This window comes from Corvus moneduloides, chromosome 1, assembly GCF_009650955.1.
Source record: "Corvus moneduloides isolate bCorMon1 chromosome 1, bCorMon1.pri, whole genome shotgun sequence".
Classification (NCBI taxonomy): Eukaryota; Metazoa; Chordata; class Aves; order Passeriformes; family Corvidae; genus Corvus; species Corvus moneduloides.
This window is the reverse complement of record NC_045476.1, coordinates 497,619-516,824: the sequence shown is the minus strand read 5'-3', so window position 1 is coordinate 516,824 and position 19,206 is coordinate 497,619. Positions and strand designations below refer to the sequence as shown.

The following is a 19,206-nucleotide window of genomic DNA, read 5'->3' as shown; positions in this document are numbered from 1 at the left end:
CACTGTGTTATCCCAATCCCCAGCTAGTGTTTTCTTAAAATCTGAGTTGAATCTTAGTTGCTCGTCACTTTCCTTACTGAAAAGCCTCAAAACCTTGTTGAAATTGTCGTTTTCCCATTAAAACCCCCTTTAATTTCCAACAAATCTCTGTAATTTGTTGAAAAGCTTTCTCAGCTGAGAAATTCAGACCAGCACGTGAGTAATCCTGGCACAGGATTTTCCAAATCTATCCTTGGACTAGAAATTAGAATTTCTTTTCTTACCTTCTTGTCTTCGTGTGTGTCTCCCCCAGGGTGGCTGCTCTGGGCCTGGCCTCGGGCATCCTGCTGGTGCTGCTGCTGTTCTGCCTGTACCGGGTGCTGTGCCCCAAGAACTACGGGCAGAACGGGCCGGGCCGGCGCCGGAGGGGGGACCTGCCCTGCGACGACTACGGCTACTCCCCCCCCGAGACCGAGATCGTGCCCCTGGTCCTCAGGGGACACCTCATGGTAGGTCCCACTCAGAAATAAATACATAAAGAAAGGATGTTGTAGCATGAAATTCCTGCTACACGTTCTCATCTCCTCCTGGGACTTGCTTTCTGCAATTCCCACCATCACCACCTCTGGCATCCATTCCCTGCTTTACTGGGATACCTCCACATTCCTGAGGTCCAAGGAACAACTGGATGTGGCACTCGTGCTCTGGGCTGGGTGACAAGGCAGGCATCAGTCACAGGTTGACTCGATGGTCTGGGAGGGCTTTTCCAACCAGGATGATTCTGGGATTCTTCCTGTTCTGAGATGAAACAAAGCTCTTGGGCATCCAGACGTGAGTTTAAAATGCTGTGCTGTGTCTCCCAGAGAAGCTGCACCTCTGCTCCTGAAGCTACCATCAGCTAGGACAGAATTTGTCAGGGAAAGGCAAGACAGACACAGTCTGTTGGATTTGCAGCAGTCCAGTGCACACTGAGGTCTCTGGGCAGAGATCCTGGAATGCCACAATGACAGAGTGGTTTGGGTTGAAAGGGACTCATCCAGTCCAACTCATTCAGTCCCAGCCCTGCCGTGGGCAGGGACACCTTCCACTGTCCTAGGTTGCTCCAAGCCCTGTCCAGCCTGGCCTTGGACACTTCAGGGACACACATGTCCTCACCGTCCCTCGGTTCCTAAACCAGCCAGATTTGACAGGAAACCCATCATCTCTGCAGCTCCTCCGCCACACCAGGCTGTGTCAGGGTCCAGAGGCCTCGGTGGTGCCACACTGAGCTGTGCTTGTCCTTCCTTCCTGCCAGGACATCGAGTGCCTGGCCAGTGATGGGATGCTGCTGGTGAGCTGCTGCCTGGTGGGGCAGATCCGCGTGTGGGACGCGCAGACGGGCGACTGCCTCACTGTCATCCCCAAACCCAGGTATGGCCCTGTCCGTGTCCCATGGCCCCACATCCCCACATCCCTGTGCTCCCATCTTCCCGCCAGCGGTGGGGCTGAGCTTTGTCCCTCCTCCCAGGCTGCGCAGGGACAGCAGCGGCATCTTCGATTACCAGGAGGGCTGGGATCCCAGCCCGGACGGGAAGAACGGGCTGGAGGACTCCTTTGAGAGCAATCACCAGCTCAAACGGCTGCTGGGCCCCCCCCAGCCCCCCCTGTTCTGTGACCAGCCCGACCTCACCTCCCTCATCGACACCAACTTCTCGGAGCACGCCAAGGCGGCCGAGTCAGAGCCGCGGCTCCGGGCCGTGGGCACTCGCCACAAGGACTCGGGATACGACTTCAGCAGCCTGGTTGGGAAGGTGTACGAGGAGCACGGCAGCTCCAGCTGCAGGAACATGAACTTCCCGGGGCTCTCGGCCCCGCACGGCCCCGCCGGGTTCTGCGGCAGCAGCGGCCGCTCCCCGGGGTGTGGCTCCGACGAGGGCGGGTGCGGCGGCCGCCGGCGCAGCCTCGGGGACCGGAGCCTGGGGGACGAGACCTGCGCGGGATGTGACAAATCTTCACCCCTGCCGTCCTGGGGCGGGGACCTGGAGAGCTCCGTCTGGAGCCTGGAACTGCAGGGGAACCTGATCGTGGCTGGCAGGAGTAATGGGAAGCTGGAGGTGAGGAACAGGGACACAGTGACAGGAAACGAGGAGCAGGGACACAGTAACAGGAGGGTGGAGGTGAGGAGCAGGGATGCAGTAACGGGAGGGTGGAGGTGAGGAGCAGGGATGCAGTAACAGGAAGCTGGAGGTGAGGAGCAGGGATGCAGTAACGGGAGGGTGGAGGTGAGGAGCAGGGATGCAGTAACGGGAGGGTGGAGGTGAGGAGCAGGGATGCAGTAACGGGAGGGTGGAGGTGAGGAGCAGGGATGCAGTAACAGGAAGCTGGAGGTGAGGAGCAGGGATGCAGTAACGGGAGGCAGGTCACACAGCTTGGGAGCACAGCACAGGGAGCTCTGACTTGCTCACTCAGCTCAGGGGCTGGGAGCAGAGCACAGGGACCTGCTCAGGATCCCAGACTCCCTGTGTTCAGTGCTCCTCTGGCCAGTGCCACCGCAGTGACCCCTCCTCCCCCAGGTGTGGGATGCCATCGAGGGGACCCTCCGCAGCAGCAATGATGAAGGACAATCCGGCATCACGGCCCTCGTCTTCCTCAACAACAGGTAACTCCTTGTGCGAGTGCTGGGAGATCCCCAGCCCCAACCTCTACGGCAGCTCCTGGCAGCAGAGGCTCAGCTGAGAAGTCTCCTCCTTAGAATCAGGGTCATGGAATACCCTGAGCTGGAAGGGGCCCCCAAGGATCATGGAGTCCAACCCCTGGCCCTGCACAGACACCCCAAAAATCCCACCCTATGCCTGAGAGCATTGTCCAAATGCTGCCTGAGCTCTGGCAGGGTTGGAGCTGTGACCATTCCCTGGGGAGCCTGCTCAGTGCCCAACCACCTTTTCTTGATATCCAGCCCAATATCCAGCTTAATCATTCTGTGTATCCACCTCTCACCAGCTTTCCTGGCTCCAGGTCTGCTCCAGCAGCCACTTCTTCAGCCCTCAGTCTTTCTAGTAGCTGAATATCCAGAGGGTTTCAGGGCTGGGATACCTTTGGATCACTGCTGTTCCAGAGGTGCTGCCGTTGTCCAGTCCATTCGGAGCTGTGTCCAGTCTCCCAGCCCAGCTCTGTGCAGCCTCCTCCTGGGAGCGGGTGGTCTGCGCTTGGCCCAGGGGACGTCCGGGTTTGGGGCTCGGGGAGGGGCCTCTCCTCACCCCCCACATCTCCCCCTCAGGATCGTGGCTGCCCGGTTGAATGGCTCCTTGGATTTCTTCTCTCTGGAGACACACACAGCCTTGAACCACCTGCAGTTCCGAGGTGAGCGGGTGTTGGAATGTCAGTGCACTGCCCTGGGCTCCTGCCTGTCCCTCCTCCCTCTTCTTCCTCGTAGCTGAGTCTTCCTCACACGCACTTCAGCTTTGGTGGTAGCTGCTCCAAAGCACCCGGAGCTGTACTGAGCTGAGGGGTGCTGTGGGAGCTCTCTGTGCTGGGACGCCATCCCCATGCTGGTTTTCCCCAGGGCACAGGGCCGGAGGCTCCCATGTGCTTCGGGGGCCAGCACTGCCCTTACCTCCTTCCACTTCTCACTCCTTTCTCTGTCTCACTTGTTCCCACCCCGGGAACAGCCCGAGGCCATGGCACAATGCCAGCACAGCCCAGACTGGCCCATGGGGGTGACTGGTTAGAGCACAGGGTTCCTTTGCTTCTGGAGCACAATAGAGGGGATGATTGAGATGGGATATAGGGGAGAAATTCTTCCCCTGGGAGAGTGGTGAGGGACTGGAATGAATTTCCTGAAGAAGCTGTGGCTGCCCCATCCCTGGAAGTGTCCAAGGCCAGGTTGGATGGGGCTTGGAGCAACCTGGGATAGTGGAAGGTGTCCCTGCCCAGGACAGGCGGGGGGTGGCACTGGATGGGCTTTAAGGTCACTTCTGTCCCAAACCAGTCTGGAATTCTTTGACCCTGTTGAGACCCTCCCTCCACTTGTTCTTGAGCATAGAGGGTTCACTGCAGTACCAGCCCCAGATTCCCTAAAGCCCAGCACCCAGCCCCCTGAGGCACAGCATCCCGAGGTGTCCTGACCCTGGCTCAGGTGTTTGTGTCCCCGCAGGTGCCCCGGGCAGGAGCAGCCTCCCACCATCGCCGGAGCTGGGCCGCGGGGCCGCGGTGCGGTGCCAGCTCACCCACAGCGTGGCCTGCGCGCACCACAAACCCATCACTGCGCTCAAGGCCGCGGCCGGGCGCCTCGTCACCGGCAGCCAGGACCACACCCTCAGGGTGAGGGGGACAGGGACAGCCGGCTGGGGGAGCACACAGGGCGGGGGAGTTCGGGAAGCTCCGTGGGTTCTGTTCACCTGCCTGGATGTGGCATTGGAGGAGTTGGAAGGGCTGGGTATGGTACCCTCATGCCTTAGGAATGGGTGACTTCAGAGAATTATGGAATCATTGAGGTTGGAAAAGCTCTTCAAGACTATCTTAAAGATAGTCTGGCCCCAGAGCCTCACTCCAGCCTCTCTTGCCCCAGGTGTTCCGGCTGGAGGACTCGTGCTGCCTGTTCACCCTGCAGGGCCACTCGGGAGCCATCACAGCCGTGTACATCGACCAGGTACGGGGGGAGCTGCTGGGCCTGAGCCCTCACCTGCCTTCACACCTGAGCTGATACCTGAGCCCACCCCTGAGATCACACCTTGGCCCATACCTGGCTTCATCCCTGGTCCCAGCCCTGAGCCAGTGGCTCAGCCAGGGGCACCCACCTGGGTCCCTCCATCTCTCTCCGGCCAAGCCAGAGTTTTCCTCCAGTTCACTGTCAGCTCAGCAATCTCTTCCCCTAGAGATCTCTTGCTTCCCTGTCCTTTTGGAGCAGGGAATCCCTGTTCCTGCACTGCCAGGCAGGGCTGAGCAGGGCTGAAACAGGGCCTGAGCCCCCAGGGAGGCTCTGCCCCCTGGGCCCCGGGAGGAGGAGTGGGAGCCCCCCATGTGCTCCCTAAGCCAGCATGTGCCCCCAGGTGCTCTCCCACCTCAAGTGAACTCAGGTGCTTCTGCACCTGGGGCACCTGGGGTCTGTTCCCCCCAGCCTGCTCGAGCACACGGAACAGGCAGGGAACCCCTGGGCTGGCAGTGCAGGGTTCCAGCCCACCCTCACGTGACCTCTTGCAACCGGGAGTGCCTGGAGCACCAGGAGTGTCGGTGGCACCGTGTCCCCCGGTGCTGACTGGCCCTGGTGTCCTGCAGACCATGGTGCTGGCGAGTGGCGGCCAGGACGGGGCCATCTGCCTGTGGGACGTGCTGACGGGCAGCCGCGTGAGCCACATGTTCGCCCACCGTGGGGACGTCACCTCCCTGACCTGCACCACGTCCTGTGTCATCAGCAGCGGCCTGGACGACGTCATCAGCATCTGGGACCGCAGCTCGGGGATCAAGCTCTACTCCATCCAGCAGGTGGGACCTGTGGGGCAGCTGGGGAGGGTTAACCAGGAAAGTGGGAATTGCTTGGCTTGGAAAAGCTCTTGGAGACCACAGAGTCCAACCACCCCCCTGCGCTGCCGAGGCCACCACTGATTGTGTCCCCAAGTGCCACATCCACACGGCTTTTAAATCCTTCCAGGGAAGGGGACTCCTCCACTGCCCTGGGCAGCCTCTTCCAATGTCTAATCACCCTCTCCATGATGAAATTCCTGCTGATGTCCAACCTCACCCTCCCCTAGCACAGCCTGATGCCACTTCTCTTGTCCTGTCCCTGTTCCCTGCGAGCAGAGCCCGACCCCCCCGGCTGCCCCCTCCTGTCAGGGACTTGTGCAGAGCCACAAGGTCCCCCCTGAGCCTCCTTTGCTCCAGGCTGAGGCTCCCCAGCTCCACGTCACAGCCTCAGGGGTCCTCCTGGGTTTTCCTGGCCCCCACCACCTCTGCTGCGCTTGGAGGCTGAGGAGCCTCTACTCCAGCTCCACATGCTTGGAAGCTTCCCTGTCACGTGCAAAGGCTCAGAACAGTCCGGATCCACCGCAGGGCTCTGCCCCGTTCCAGCCCCTTGGAGCTCAGCTCTCCGCCCTCTGTCCCGCAGGAGCTGGGCTGCGGCGCCAGCCTGGGCGTCATCTCCGACAACCTGCTGGTGACGGGCGGCCAGGGCTGCGTGTCCTTCTGGGACATCGGCTACGGAGACCTGCTCCAGACCGTCTACCTGGGCAAGAGCAACGAGTCGCAGCCGGCGCGGCAGATCCTGGTGCTGGAGAACGCCGCCATCGTCTGCAACTTCGGGAGCGAGCTCAGCCTGGTCTACGTGCCCTCGGTGCTGGAAAAGTTGGACTGAGCAGGAGGAGGGGCCGGCGGGACTGAGGCGGGGCTCGGGGCTGTGCCGGAGAGGACACGGGGCCGCCGGCTCCATGGCTCCATCCGTGCCACCGGAGCGACTCCTGCACCAAGCGAGCTGGGGCCGCCGCCCTCGCTGCTCTCCCCTGGTCCAGCAGCATCTTCTCCGTGGTCTGGGGACTCCCCGGCAGCGCGACGGTGCAGGGGGACACGGGGGCAGGATAGGGCAGGAGGGGGGACAGTGTGGTGGCTCCCAGGCTAGGCACCCAGCAGTGACTGTCCCAGCCCAGCACCGCTCCCAGGACAGCCCTCGGCCAGCCCCGGCCCCGGGTGGCAGCCGGGAGAGGGCCGGGACCGGTCCCTCCCGGGCGTGGCTCGGCCCCCACGTGCCTTAGGGCGCGGCAGGGCCCCGCCTGATCCCGCCCGGGGCCGCTGCAGCTCTCGCCCTATTTATTTATACCCTGTAAATAGTTATTTATTGGGGCAGGGGGCGCGGGGGTCCAGCCCCTGGCAGTGCTGCCCTCGCCGTGCCCTGGCACAGCTGCCCTGCCCGGCTCCCTCCTGCGCCCCATCTGCAGCAATAGCACCTTCCTCCTCCTCCTCCCCCCCCCCTTCCCGCTGCGGGGCCAGAGGAGGCTTTTCTCAGGTTGGGAGCGGGCGGAGCCCTCGCCCCCTCCTGCTGGGGAGGGACCCGAGCGGGGGCACAGCGGGACCAAGGTGCACAGCCAGGGACGGGGCAGCACCCGGGGCTCCCCCGAGCACGGGCTTGCGGCTCCGCTCCCCTCCCCGGGCGCTCTGCGGGCTCCGCTGCAGCCCCGCCCCAGGCCGGGGCTCCCCGCCCTGCCCTGAACTGCCGATGATGTCTGTTCTTGACCCCCGGTGATTGTAGAGGCGGCGCCGGCCCGGGGCAGGGGGGACCCCCGGGACCCCGGCCCAGCCCCCCGCGGGTGGCCTTCGCCCAGCTGTACCTTTGTGCTGTACAGGGGACGCTTTTTGTACCGATCGTGTTTTATAACGTGTGCAGGAACATCCATTAAACGGAACTAACCCGAGCCTGGCTCAGCCCTGACCCCCGCCCCCGGCAGCACCAGGGCCCGGCCCTGCAGATAAACTCGCTTTATTTTAGTAGCAAATAGCTGAAAAAGTCAGTTCTACCTGGAGTCAAACAAAGTGGGGCTGGGGGCCGGGGGGCCCCCGCCCCCCTCACGCCTTGTTGAGGGTCCAGAGGGGGTCGAGCATGCTGAGGGGGTCGTCGCTGGGCCGGGGCCCCCGGAGCCCCTCGCCCGGCTGCGCCTGCAGGAAGTTCTGCTTGTTCATGCGCTGTTTGCCCTTGAGGGACGCGTCCAGGCTGAAGGCCTCGGGCGTCAGCGAGGCCAAGAGCTCCAGTGAGGAGGAGGAGGAGGCTGGGGGGGGCAGCGGGGGGCTCTGGCGGCCCCCCCGGCCCCTCGGGGCTCTCCCCCCCCACGTGGTTGCTGTTCTCAGTGTCACCCGGTGGCTCGGGGAGGGGCGGCCTCAGGGCGGGGGGCTCGGGGCCAGGGGCACCAACACCGTCCACGACGCCATCAGGAATCACCAGCGGCACCTCAGCATCCACAGGGTCTGGAGCGGGGGCAGGATCCACCCCCCAGCCCTCCCCGGGCTCCGTGCTGGGCCCCCCCGGTTTGATGCTGAGCTTGGCGATGGTGGCCTGGATGGAGCTGATGGGCACATCCCCCCCCAGCACCAGGTCCTGCGGGTCCTGCTGGAGGTAGAGCTGGGGGGCGGGAGAGCGGCCCCGTGAGCCCTGGGAATGGCAGAGCTCCCCAAAAGCCCCCGACACCCTCCTACACCCACCTTGGGGGAGGTGCTGTTTGGGGGCTTGGCCAGGGCGGGGCCGCCCACGCCGTGGCGCAGCAGCACCTGCTCGGCGTGGAGCAAGACGGCCTCGAAGCAGAACTTGAGGTGCAGCTGCAGGGAAGGGACACGGTGAGAGCCGAGGGCGCAGCCCCTGCCTCACGCCCGGGGGTGCAGCCCCGCAGTACCTTCTCCTGTAGCATGTGCTTGCGCTGCTGCCGCATCCGCCTCACCAGCTGCGCCAGGTCCGGGATGCCGTTCCCAGCCTCCACCTCCTGCACGGCGGCGTAGAGCAGGCAGAAGGCGCCGGTGCGGCCCACGCCGGAGCTGCGGAGAGACCCCCGAGCCGTGACAGCCCCGGGAGATGAGAGGGGAGCCCTTCTCCCCCCCTCAGGAGCTCCTGGCCCCGCTCACCTGCAGTGCACCACGACGGGGGTGTGCAGCGGGCGCTGGTGCAGGTAATGGCCGTGCACCTCCTGGATGAAGCGCAGGAGGCTCCCCTTGCTGTCGGGCAGGCCCCTGGGGGTGGGGAGCACACACTGGCTCGGGGGCTCTCTGCACTCAGCCCCCCCTCGGAGGCTGCCCAAACACCCTCCCCCACTCCGGAGCTGTGGTCCCGGACCTGCCCCCGATCGGGGCTCCCAGGGCCCCCCACCCTCCCCCACCGCAGCGGGACTCCCCAAGCCCCCTCCCTTCGCCCCTCCGCGTACAGCTCAGGCCAGGAGGTGAACTGGAGGTGGGCCACGGTGCGTTTGAGGCTCTGGTCGCGGTACTGCAGCGTCAGCATCCGCTCCACGTGCGTGGGGGTCACGCGCAGGCTGGTGAGCACCAGGGTCAGGGGGCCCTGCGCCACGGGCTGGCCCCGCTCCGACGGGAAGTACCGGAGCACCTTCTGCCGCGGGACGGGCCGTCAGCACACCCCGGGGACCCTCGGGACCCACAGGGCCTGCTGACACCCGGCCACGGGCACCGGGTAGGGTGTCCGAACCCCGGGGCCCCGCCCGGCCGTCCCTGCACCCAGGACAGGACGCACCTTGTCCAGTTCCTGCTCGGACACGAGCATGACAACCACGGACACCTTCTGCTCGTAGATCATGAGCCAGAAGTCGGCGGCGGTGCCGAGCAGAGGGGCCTGGGTGGCGATGAGGGCGGGGCAGTACGGGGACAGGTCCTCCACGCGGCTGGCGTTGATGTAGTCGTCCTTGCCCGAGCGCAGCACGACGCGGTTGCGGTCGTAGGGCATGATGTCCTGGTGCCGGTTCTTCATGGAGTAGCAGCGGGCGATGGCGATGGAGCGCTGCCGGGCGTCGCGCTCCTGGGCCTCCTGCAGCTCCTTCCAGAGCGCGTCCAGCTCGGAGCCGCCGCCGGGCGCGGGCCGCTCCAGCCGCTCGGCCAGGGCGCGGAACTGCTCCAGCTCCGCCAGCAGCCGCCGGACGCGCTCGGGCTCCGCGTACGGGTCGGCCTCGATGAGCTGCACGGCCCGGGGCCGCTGCCCCTCCTGCAGCCCCGCCTTAGTGGGCTGCAGCAGCCCCCCGGGCGCGGCCGAGCCGCCGGGCTGGCTCTCGGGGCTGGACGACAGCAGGTCGGCGGGGCAGGGGCTCTGCCGAGAGAACGGCGAGTCCCCGGCGCCCGGCGGGGGCAGCGCGGGAGGGGGGCGCGGCGCCGGGGGCTGCATGGGCAGGGCTGGGGACGGGGACGGGGCCGGGGACGGGACCAGCGGGCCCTGGACCACCACGGGGCCCGGCACGGGGCCGGGAGAGGGGGCCTGGCTGGGCGGGGCGGGCGCGGGGGGGCCCAGGGCCATGGTCCCGGGGGGCAGCTGAGCGCTGGGGGGGGCCGGGCTGGGGCAGAAGGGCAGGGCGGGGGACCCGGGGGGCACCGGCTGGAGCCCCCCCAGGGCCGGGGGGCCGTTCTGGGCAGGGGTCCTGGGGAAGGGCACGGCCCCCGGGTGCGGGGCGAGGCCCGTGGGGGGAAGCTGGTCCTGCCCGGGGAGCTGGTAGAGCTGGGGGGGCAGCGGGGCCTGCCCCGGGGCCGGGGGGGGCAGCTGCCCCCCGGGACCGGTGAAGGGCTGCTGGGGGAACTGGGCCGGGGGTGCCAGGGGGACGCGGGGGGGTTGCTGGAAGGGCAGAGGGGCCTGGGCTCGGCCCGGGGGCATGAAGGGACCTGGGGGGAAGTGCTGGTGGCCCTGAGCAAAGGCGGGCGGGGGCTGTGCCGGGGGAAAAGGGGCCTGAGCCGGTGCCCCGAAGGGCTGAACCCCCCTCGCAGTGTAGGGGAAGGGGGCCGGGGGGCCCCCCGGGCGCTGGGGGGGCAGGAAGGGGCCCGGGGGTCCCCGGGGGGGCACGGAGCAGCTGGAGATGGGGGCCTGGACGCTGTCCACCGTGGTGGTGGCCGGGCGCGTGCCCGGGGGCTCGGGGCCACCCACCCCCGGCTGGGCACCCACGGGGGCTGCCCCGGGCACGGGGGGCCGGAGCGGGCCGGGGGCTGCCCCGGGCTGGCCCAGGCCGTAGGCGGGGGCGGGCAGGGGCCCGTGCTGGGGGGACGAGTGCGGGGGCAGCACGTGGGGGCCCCCCCCAAAGCCCGGCTGTCCCGGGGCGCGGATCAGGGGCGCGGCCGGGAAGAGCTGAGGGGCGGCCGAGCTGGGGGCGGGCCCGGCCGGGGCCGAGGGCTGCAGGAGCTGCCCCGGGACGCCCCCGGTGGGAGGAAAGGGGCTGGGGACGGCGGGGGGCCCGGGCAGGCGGTAGTGCCCCGGGAAGGGGGGCGTGGGGGCCAGGGGGGGCAGTGGGGCGCTGGCCACGCCCCCGGGCAGCATGTAGGGCTCGGGGGCCCGCAGCCCCCCGGCCAGGGCGGCCAGCGCTGGGGGGGGCAGCTGGGCCAGGGGCCCGGGCAGCAGCTCCGGGGGAAGGCTCCGCAGCTCCTCCGGCAGCTCCGACAGCACCAGGGAGCCCAACTCGGCGGCCTCGGGGCCCCCGGCCTCCAGCTCCAGTGGCTTCTTCTGCAGGGGGGGCTTGGGGGCCGTGGGCCGGGGGGGCGGCTGCTTCTTCAGCTCCCTGAGGGGGCAGGGGGGCTCAGTGTGGGGCCGGGTGCTGCCCTGCCATTGCCCCATGGGCCCCAGGAGCCCCCCAGGCCACCACCCACAGCTCCCACAGGCCCCTCTCACCCCCCGGGGGTCTCACTGGCCCCCCAGCCCGGGTCTGTGCCCACCCACCTCTCCAGCAGCTGCTGCCGGTGCGCCTCGCTGGCCTGGCATGCGGCCCGCGCCCGCTCCAGCAGCTTGGCCGCCTTCCCCTCCAGGTCCGTGTAGAAATCCTTCCCCTCCTGGGACTTCTTCATCAGGTCCTCATAGGCCTCGTAGGAGGCCACCAGGGTCTGCACGGTTGTGTTCCACCTGGGAGGGGGGCACGGAGGGGCTCAGCGGGATGCAGTGCCAGCGTAAAGGCGGGCACTGGCTCCAGGCACCTGAGGAACCCTCCAGTTCCCGCTGGGATTGGGCACAGGGACAGGACAAAGCCACCACGGCCCTGGCAGTGCGGTGGGACAGGAGAAGCTGGCAGTGGCCCCACACCTGTCCCAGGGTGAGGGCTGATCCTGGGCACTGAGACCCCCCCGGGGCAGCAGGACCCCTCCTCCCCACTCACTTGTGCTCCACCTCGGCCAGGGCCTTGCGCACGGCCGCGTATTTGACGTTGGCGTCAGTCAGGGCCTTGAGCACGTTCTCCTGGGCAGCCAAGTTCTGCTCCAGGTACACCTTGAGCTGGTCGTACTTCTTCAGCTGCTCCTCGAAGAGCTTCTGCCGGGACACGGGAGGGGACACGGGAGGGTCTGCAGGGCCCTGGGACAGAGCGGTCCCTGAGTGGGACACAGGGGGTGTCCCAAGCCCACCTTCATCTCGGAGCGGTCGGTGGTGACCAGCGAGGTGGTGATGTCGTCCTTCTGGATCATCTCCCGCAGCTGCTGCTCCAGGGACAGCCTCTGGTCCCGCATCTCCTGCACCTTGGCCAGGATCCGCTTCAGGTTCTGCAGCACCTGTTTGTCGTCTGGAGGTGGGGCGGGGTCAGGGGCGGGGCCGGATCCCGAGGAACCGCAGGGAACCCGCGGGGTGGGATCTGCGCAGCCAGGCCTTGGCTGGGACACTCTCTGTCCCCTTTGTCCCCGAACAGGACCCACTCTGCACGTTCCTGGGGGACAAGCCCCCACCCCCCTCACACGGACGGTGCCAGTGCCAGGTGACACACGGGGACCGAGGGGGGCACAGGGAGGGCAGCCCTTCCTCCCCAGCCTAGGGGCACTGCCACTCCCCTGGGGGGACACAAGGGGGACAGCCCTGCCTCGTCCAGCCCCCCAGGCCAGGACTCACCTTCGGAGAGGGTGGGGGTGGGCAGCGCGGCCCGGACCTGCTCCAGGGGGCCGCCGAGCAAGCGCAGGTTGCCCAGGTGCAGGTTCATGGCGCGGTGCAGCTCGGTGTTGGTGAAACTCGCCTTCTCGTGCAGCTCCAGGTACTTGGAGCACTCCTTGCTCACCTCGGCCAGCCCCGGGGGGGACCCCGGCGCCGGCGGGACCCTCCCCAGCAGCTCCTGCAGCTTCCGCTCCTGCGCCTCGTCCTCCTCCAGCAGGTCCCGGATCTCCTTCAGCGACGCCTCCACGTCGGTGAAGACCCCAGAGAGCACTGGGGGGACACGGGGGGGGGGGGGCTGGTGGGGGTTGGGCCAGGCGTGGACACGGCGGCTCCAGGAATAAACCCGGCAGCCAGAGGCAGGGACACGGCAGCCCAGGTGTTGGCATGCTGGGCTCGTGGGCACCCATCCCCTTGGGGTCATCCCTCCTCCCATCCAACAGGGAAAATGCTTTGGGATTCAGGAATTTATGCCAGCACAGAACCAGCCATCGGTGAGAACATTCCCAACAGCCTGGGCAGGGAGCAGTGCCACCCTCAGAACCCCCAGCCCCAGGCAGGGAGCAGTGCCAGCCCCAGGCAGGGAGCAGTGCCACCCTCAGAACCCCCAGCCCCAGGCAGGTAGCAGTGCCAGCCCCAGGCAGGGAGCAGTGCCAGCCCCAGGGTCCCGGAGCCCTCACCCTGCATGGACTGGACGAGGTTGCGGACGGTGTCTGGGCGCACGCTGAGCGCGGCGCATTTCTCCATCAGCACGGGCGGGATGTGGTTGTACATGTCCAGGTTGTCCACGGTCTCGGGGTCCAGCTGCATGGAGTCCATGAACTGGCTGTGGGACACAGAGGGGCCCCTAAGGGGTTGGCAGTGTCCCCCCTTGCAGAGGCTCGGGAGCACCGGGACCCCGTGGGGCGGAAGGGCCGGGCCCCTCACGTACTCCAGCACTTCGTTCTTGGCTTCAATCTTGGCCATCACATCCCGCAGCAGTTTGGCCTTTTCCTCGCTGGGACAGGACAGGACAGAACATTCTGTGAGTGCAGGAAATCCCCACCAGGCTCCAGACCCCCATCCCATCCCATCCCACCCCATCCCACCCCATCCCACCCCATCCCGTGTGCTCTGGCCGGAGCCCGGACACACCTGTACAGGGACGAGGCCTCGTGGGCAGCCATGGGCACCAGCTTGGCGAAGATGTCAGGGCCGGTGACCGCGGGGTCCGTGGGGTTGACGGGCAGAGCCTTCACCAGGGGGGCACCTGCGGGACACACCCCGGGCTGGGATCGCTCCCGAACGGATCCTCCTGCTCCATCCCAGCCGATCCCTGTCCCCAGGGGTCCCAAAGCCCCCGACCTTTGACGGACTGCAGAGTGTCCAGCGCAGGCACAGCCTCGTGGTAGATGAAGTCATTGTCCTTTTTGGCTGAATTGTACCTGGAAATGGGAAGTGATGCTGGAAGAGAAGGAGTGGGGGGCATTCCTGGCCCCCTGAGCTTGCTCCCAATGGGTTCAGCCCCCTGGGCCTCCTGGGATTGATGCAGCAATTCCCACAGCAGCCATCCGTCCCCAGGGCCTGGGGCAGTGCTGGGCTCTGCATGTCAGGACAGTGGGAACGCTCCCCAGGCTCCCTGTCCACCAACATTCCCGACCCCTGGAAAAGCATGGATACATCCTAGGGCACCCCACAGACTCACTTCCCACCGATGACATCCATGGTGAACCTCAGAGCTTCCTGCACGGTTTCAGGCTGCCCCTGTGGAATTGAGAGTGGGAATCGCTGTCCGAGCGCTCCTGCCATGAGCGGAGAGGCCTGGAGGCAGCTGAGCCTCCTAGACCAATCCCAGTCCCCCTCCTGCCAGCCTGGCAGCTCAGGGCCCAGCTGGGAAGTGGGAAGCCTGCAGTCCCAGACAGCAGGAACACACCTTTGCCAGCTTGATGGCCTCGTTGAGCTTATCCAGAGCGCTCTGGAAGTAGATGACCTGCGGGAGAGCGGGAATTGGGGTCAGCACGGGAGGCACTGTCCTGGCTCTGAACAGGGACACCAGAGCTGCCCACAGCTTTCCCAGAGCACCCAGGCCCTGGCAGCACACAGGACACGGCTGTGGATACGCAGCCTCTTCCAGGACCCGACCCCCTTCCCAGGACCACGGCTGGAGGGGATGAAGCGGCCCCACTTACCCTTTCCCCAAACTTCTGCTGCTCCTCGGCCTGTTTCCCCATGTGCAGCTGGAAAAAAACTGGGATCAGAGCTCTGTAACTCCAGGGAGAGCTTTGAGAGGAGGAGGAAAAACCCAGGGAGTGGCCAGAGCTGCTCCAAAGCTGGCAGGAGCATCCCGAGGTGGGATGGGAGCACAGGGAGAGCCCCCCCAGCCCCAGTTCCCCCCACTCACGTGGGCCACAGCAGCAAAATAATAGATCTTCATTTGAACCAGTTTCTTCCAATCCTTCTGGATCTTGCCCAGCAGCGAGGCCGTCTCTGAGTTCTCCAGTGCCCGGCAGGCCTCCTTGTAGTAATCCACCACCTGTGGAGAGGGACAGGGGAGAACCCGGGAATGCCGGATCCCAGGGGGGCCAGAGCAGGACACGGAAGGGGGAATCACCAGCACCGGCCCCAGGACTCGGATCACCCAGAGAAATGGCTGGGGGAACTCAGGGATGCATTTGGGACCAGAGCCAGGGACTTGTGACATCGCTGCGACACCTGTCACCAGTCCAGGCTGCTCCAAGCCTGGCCTTGGGCACTGCCAGGGGTCCAGGGGCAGCCACAGCTGCTCTGGGAAATCCATTCCAGTCCCTCACCCACCTCAGAGCCAGGACTTCCCAATACTCCCCCCACATCTCCCCTCTGGCAGTGGGAAGCCATTCCCTGTGTCCTGTCACTCCAGGCCCTTGCCCCAAGTCCCTCTCCAGCTCCTGATCTCGGAGCAGCGGGAGCAGGGCCGTGCTGGGAGCAGCTCCTGGAGCTCACCTGGGCACTGATCCGGGCCACGAGGAAGCTCTTCCTGTTGTCCAGCATGGACTTCTCCAGGAGACACTCCTGTGCCTGGCCCTGCCAGAGACAAGAGGGGAATGTTCAGTGTCCCAGTTCCACTGGCTCCAGCCCCTTTCCCAGCGTGGATGTTGCACAGGGAATCCCAGCCCTGAGGAAGGGCACTGAGCCTTCCTCGATCCCCCAGTGCATCCCAAAACCTCCTTCCCCCCCTGGGAGAGAGCCCCTCGGGGGACACTGGGGTCCCATCTCCTGGGATCCTCAGGGAACACCAACCCTACGGACACACCTGAGGTGTCCCAGTACCACCAGTGCCCCCAGTGCCTACCAGCATGAGGTTGATGTTGAGGCTGAGGATCTGGTGGCTCATGTCCACGCTGTAGGAATGTGGGAAGTGATCTCGCAGGTAGGTGAAGGCGCCCGCGGCGCACTGGAAGTGGGTGCAGGAAACTTTCATGCCCTGAGAGGATGGAACTGTTGGGCTTGGAAAAGACTTCCCAGATCACGGAGTCCACCCAGCCCCCAGCACCGCCAAGGCCATCCCTGACCATGTCCCCAAGTGCCACATCCACATGGATGTTACATCCCTCCAGCAATGGGCACTCCACCCCTGCCCTGGGCAGCTGTGCCAGGGCCAGACAGCCCTTCTGGGGAAGGAATGTTCCCAATATCCAACCTGAGCCTCCCCTGGCACAGCCTGAGGCCGTTCCCTCTCCTCCCGTCCCTGTTCCCTGGGAGCAGAGCCTGACCCCTGCCCCAGCTGCCCTCTCCTGTCTCCAAGGTTCCCCCTGAGTCTCCTCATCCCTCAGTCCCTCCTGGTGCTGCACCCCTTCCTAGCTCCGCTGCCATCTCCAGACACACTCCAGCCCCTCAGTGTCCTGTCCCTGGAGACCCCAAACCTGTCCCGATTCCAGTTCCTGACAGTGCCCAGCACAGGACAGTCCCTGCCCTGTCACACCCAGGAGGGACAGAGCTGGCCCCGAGGGCTGCCGGGTCGTTACCTCCTCGGACACTCGCTTGTCCATGGCTCCCAGCATGGAATGCAGAGCTCCTGTGGGGACAGGCCGGGGCTCAGTGGGGCAGGGACACCCTGACACCCCCAGGAATGGGGGCTTGGACCAGGGAGGCCCAAACCTGTGGGAAGCCAGGCGCTCACCCAGGTTGTAGAGGACACAGGCCTGCTCGTACTTGATGTCCTCATGTGTCACTGCCTTGCCCGAGAAGATCTCAGTCCTGGGGGAAAAGGGGCACAGGACAGGGAGCAACCAGGGATTCTTCCAGGAGGAGGATTTATAGGGAACCCCATTCCCCAAGGGTCCCCAGGACCCCTCTGTGCAGGACCCCATTCCCCAAAGGTTCCCTGGGATCCCCCTGTCCCACCCTGTGCAGGACCCCATTCTCCAGGAGGTTGCTGGGCCACCCCTGTCCCACCCCGGGCAGGACACTGTCATCCCCCAGGGGCTTCCTGGGACCCCCCTGGGCCACCCAGGACAGGACCCCATTCCCCAGGGGGTTCCTGGAGCAGCCCCTCTCCAGGGAATGGGCACGGCCACGTCCTGCCAGGCTCAGCCCCCATCCCCGTGCCCCCAGCCCCTCACCAGGTGACGGGCACAGCGGCATCCTGCCCGTTGCCCATGGGGATGCGGCTCTGCAGGAAGTGCAGCTGCCCCAGGTACTTGCGCAAGGTGCTGCAGCCCTCGAAGTCCCTGGGAACGCTGACGGCGCTCTAGGAACAGGACAGGAACAGGGAGAGGCTCTGGGGACACGTTCCAGGCAGGAACAGCACCATGAGGCTGCTTGGGATGAGGCGAGGCCTCCGGGAACACCTCGGGAGCAGGAGAGTTCTCCCAAAAACGAGGCCGAGGGAGCCACGTTATGGATCCAGAGTGGGAAAAGGAGGCTCTGCACTCCTGGCACAGCTCCCAGGGGTGGGAGAACCACAGGGATTTGGGTGTCCTGGGGCACACTGGGAGAGGAGGGAACAGCAGGAGCACCTGGGAAGGTTTCCTGCCCTCCTGCTTCAGCACAAATCCCAGTGCTGGGCTGGGGGTGTCTGGACCCCCCCACTCTGGGCCTGCTGGGACCGCCCTGGGCTTTGGGGACCCGAGGGCCACCGCCAGGAGTTGTCCCTGCTCCCCCCACCCAGCAGCTCACGGCTCCTGGATCACTGGGATCATCCAAGAGCTGCTCCTTGGGACACAGGAGAGGGAGGGGAGCAGCCAAGGCCCAGCCCCCGGCCTGGGGGGGGGTCGGCAGAGCCATCCCAGAGCCCCCCGGGCGGTCCCCCCTCACCTGCCGGAGCAGCTCCAGCTTCCGCAGCTCCTCGTTGTAGTTCTCCGGGTTCTCCCCATAGTTCTTCAGGACAAACTGGAAAAGGGGAGAGCGTGAGAGGCCCGGAGCCCCTCCAGGCCCCGGAGAGGCTGATGGGGAGGGAGGACACCGGGCCGGGCTGGGGTGGCTCCCAAGGAGGAGCTTCACGCCCACGGGATGGGATCAGGGAAGGGCTATGGCTGGAAAAGGGAGTTCTGGGCAGGGAGAAGGTCCCCCCGGCCCCCAGGGTGAGGCAGGGTGGGGCCATTCCCAGGGGCCGCCTGCGGCCCCCACAAAATCGCGAGGGGAGCGACACAAACGCCGCGGGACCCCCCGAATCCTCCCCATCCATAAATCCCGTGGCACGGGAAGCGCCGGGCAGGGGTGGAGCTTGTTCACAGCTGTTAATTAAGTGACTGATTAATCAGGTCCCCACGGGGGTGGCAGGGACAAGGCGGAATCCCCCGGCCCTCGGTGGGCTCGGGGAAGGGGGGTCCCGTCGTCTCACGCCCCCCGTGCCCCCGTCCTGATCCAAAGCCCCCCCACCTGCGACTCCCGACGGCTGCAGGGACCCCCCCAGGCATCCCGACCGCCTTTTTCCTCTTCTCTGAGCACCTCAAAGGAGCCCAGACCTCTCCTTCTCGCTCCCCCCCCGCCCCTCACAGACCCCAAACCCCCCCGCCCCACCCCGCCCCTCCCCGGCCCCTCCCGGCCCCCGCAGGCCCCGCCGCCCCTTCCCCGGCCCGACCTTCTTGACGGCGGCGTTGAAGGCGAACTCCCCGGCCTCCTTGAGGTCGAGCCAGATCATGGGCATGCGGGGCACGGCCTCCATCCCGGCCCGATCCCGGCCCCGCTCCCGATCCCGGCACGGCCCGGCCCGCCGGAACCGCGCGCGGGGGCTCACGGGACACCGAGTCCGCGCGACACTTCCGGCTCAGTTCCCATGGCAACGCCCCGCCCGTAACCACGGGTGACGGCGAGGCCACGCCCGCTCGGGGCGGGACAAGCGCTGTTACCATGGAGACGCCTCGCTCGCTGATTGGAGGACACGGGTGGTGTCACGGCGAAGCTCCGCCCCCGGGGGGGCGGGGTGGTTGCTGTGGCAACCAGCGCTACCCGGGCCCTCCCCAGCCCCTCAAGGCCTCCCCTGACGGGGTGCCGTTAATTAATTACCCCGTTAATTACCCTCTTCCCCACCTTCCCCGGTCCCCCCAGTGTCGTGTTGTGTATTTTGGGCTCCAGGACGCCTCGGTGGTCCCAGGGATGCCTCGTTCTCTCCCCAGGGCTGTTCCAACAACGTGGATCAATCAGAGTAATGGGGGTTTATCCTACAATACTCCACTGATGTATTTAACCCATTAATGTAATTATCTGCTCCACTAATTAACTGA

The 19,206-nt window shown here is 66.1% G+C and overlaps 2 protein-coding genes across 6 annotated transcripts in view; one reads left to right on the top strand and one right to left on the bottom strand.

The window, feature by feature from the left end:
* The window catches only part of SCAP (SREBF chaperone), a 42,633-nt gene extending 35,278 nt beyond the window's left edge, over positions 1-7,355 (top strand). For 2 of the 3 annotated variants that reach the window (XM_032116895.1, XM_032116040.1), the window contains exons 15-23: positions 293-488; positions 1,274-1,389; positions 1,487-2,072; positions 2,532-2,617; positions 3,236-3,318; positions 4,094-4,278; positions 4,526-4,606; positions 5,233-5,439; positions 6,059-7,355. In XM_032116895.1, coding sequence (XP_031972786.1) covers positions 293-488; positions 1,274-1,389; positions 1,487-2,072; positions 2,532-2,617; positions 3,236-3,318; positions 4,094-4,278; positions 4,526-4,606; positions 5,233-5,439; positions 6,059-6,304 — 1,786 coding nt within the window. In that variant the 3' untranslated portion in view covers positions 6,305-7,355. The remainder of the gene's footprint in view (positions 1-292; positions 489-1,273; positions 1,390-1,486; positions 2,073-2,531; positions 2,618-3,235; positions 3,319-4,093; positions 4,279-4,525; positions 4,607-5,232; positions 5,440-6,058) is intronic. The other variant, XM_032117730.1, reaches the window with a different exon arrangement.
* A 49-nt stretch (positions 7,356-7,404) lies between these two features.
* On the bottom strand, positions 7,405-18,844 carry PTPN23 (protein tyrosine phosphatase non-receptor type 23). Of its 3 annotated transcripts, XM_032106968.1 has the most exons (26): positions 18,564-18,836; positions 17,798-17,872; positions 17,104-17,231; positions 16,662-16,738; positions 16,507-16,556; positions 15,834-15,965; positions 15,485-15,565; positions 14,907-15,038; positions 14,695-14,742; positions 14,439-14,495; positions 14,211-14,269; positions 13,871-13,950; positions 13,661-13,775; positions 13,458-13,523; positions 13,207-13,352; positions 12,491-12,799; positions 12,016-12,170; positions 11,772-11,923; positions 11,342-11,521; positions 9,170-11,183; positions 8,847-9,028; positions 8,551-8,655; positions 8,325-8,463; positions 8,137-8,250; positions 7,792-8,056; positions 7,418-7,754 (listed from the first exon to the last, which is right to left on the bottom strand). In XM_032106968.1, exons 1-26 carry the CDS (start codon positions 18,645-18,647, stop codon positions 7,507-7,509), a joined length of 5,193 nt encoding a protein of 1,730 aa, XP_031962859.1. In that variant the 5' UTR covers positions 18,648-18,836; the 3' UTR covers positions 7,418-7,506. The 3 variants fall into 3 exon arrangements, with proteins under 3 accessions (XP_031961169.1, XP_031962859.1, XP_031962004.1); XM_032105278.1 differs by having other exon boundaries at positions 7,405-8,056; positions 18,564-18,835; XM_032106113.1 differs by lacking the exons at positions 7,418-7,754; positions 8,847-9,028 and having other exon boundaries at positions 7,795-8,056; positions 18,564-18,844.
* Positions 18,845-19,206: the final 362 nt, after the last annotated feature.

Bases quoted from the DNA above. Each gene is read 5' to 3' on its own strand.
- PTPN23 (XM_032105278.1), bottom strand. From the start codon at position 18,647: ATGGAGGCCGTGCCCCGCATGCCCATGATCTGGCTCGACCTCAAGGAG. The intron at 16,739-17,103 runs GTGAGGGGCTGG...CTTTTCCCCCAG, and splicing joins GCCGCTGTGCCCGTCACCTG to GACTGAGATCTTCTCGGGCA. The intron at 15,039-15,484 runs GTGAGCTCCAGG...CCCTCTCCACAG, and splicing joins TGGCCCGGATCAGTGCCCAG to GTGGTGGATTACTACAAGGA.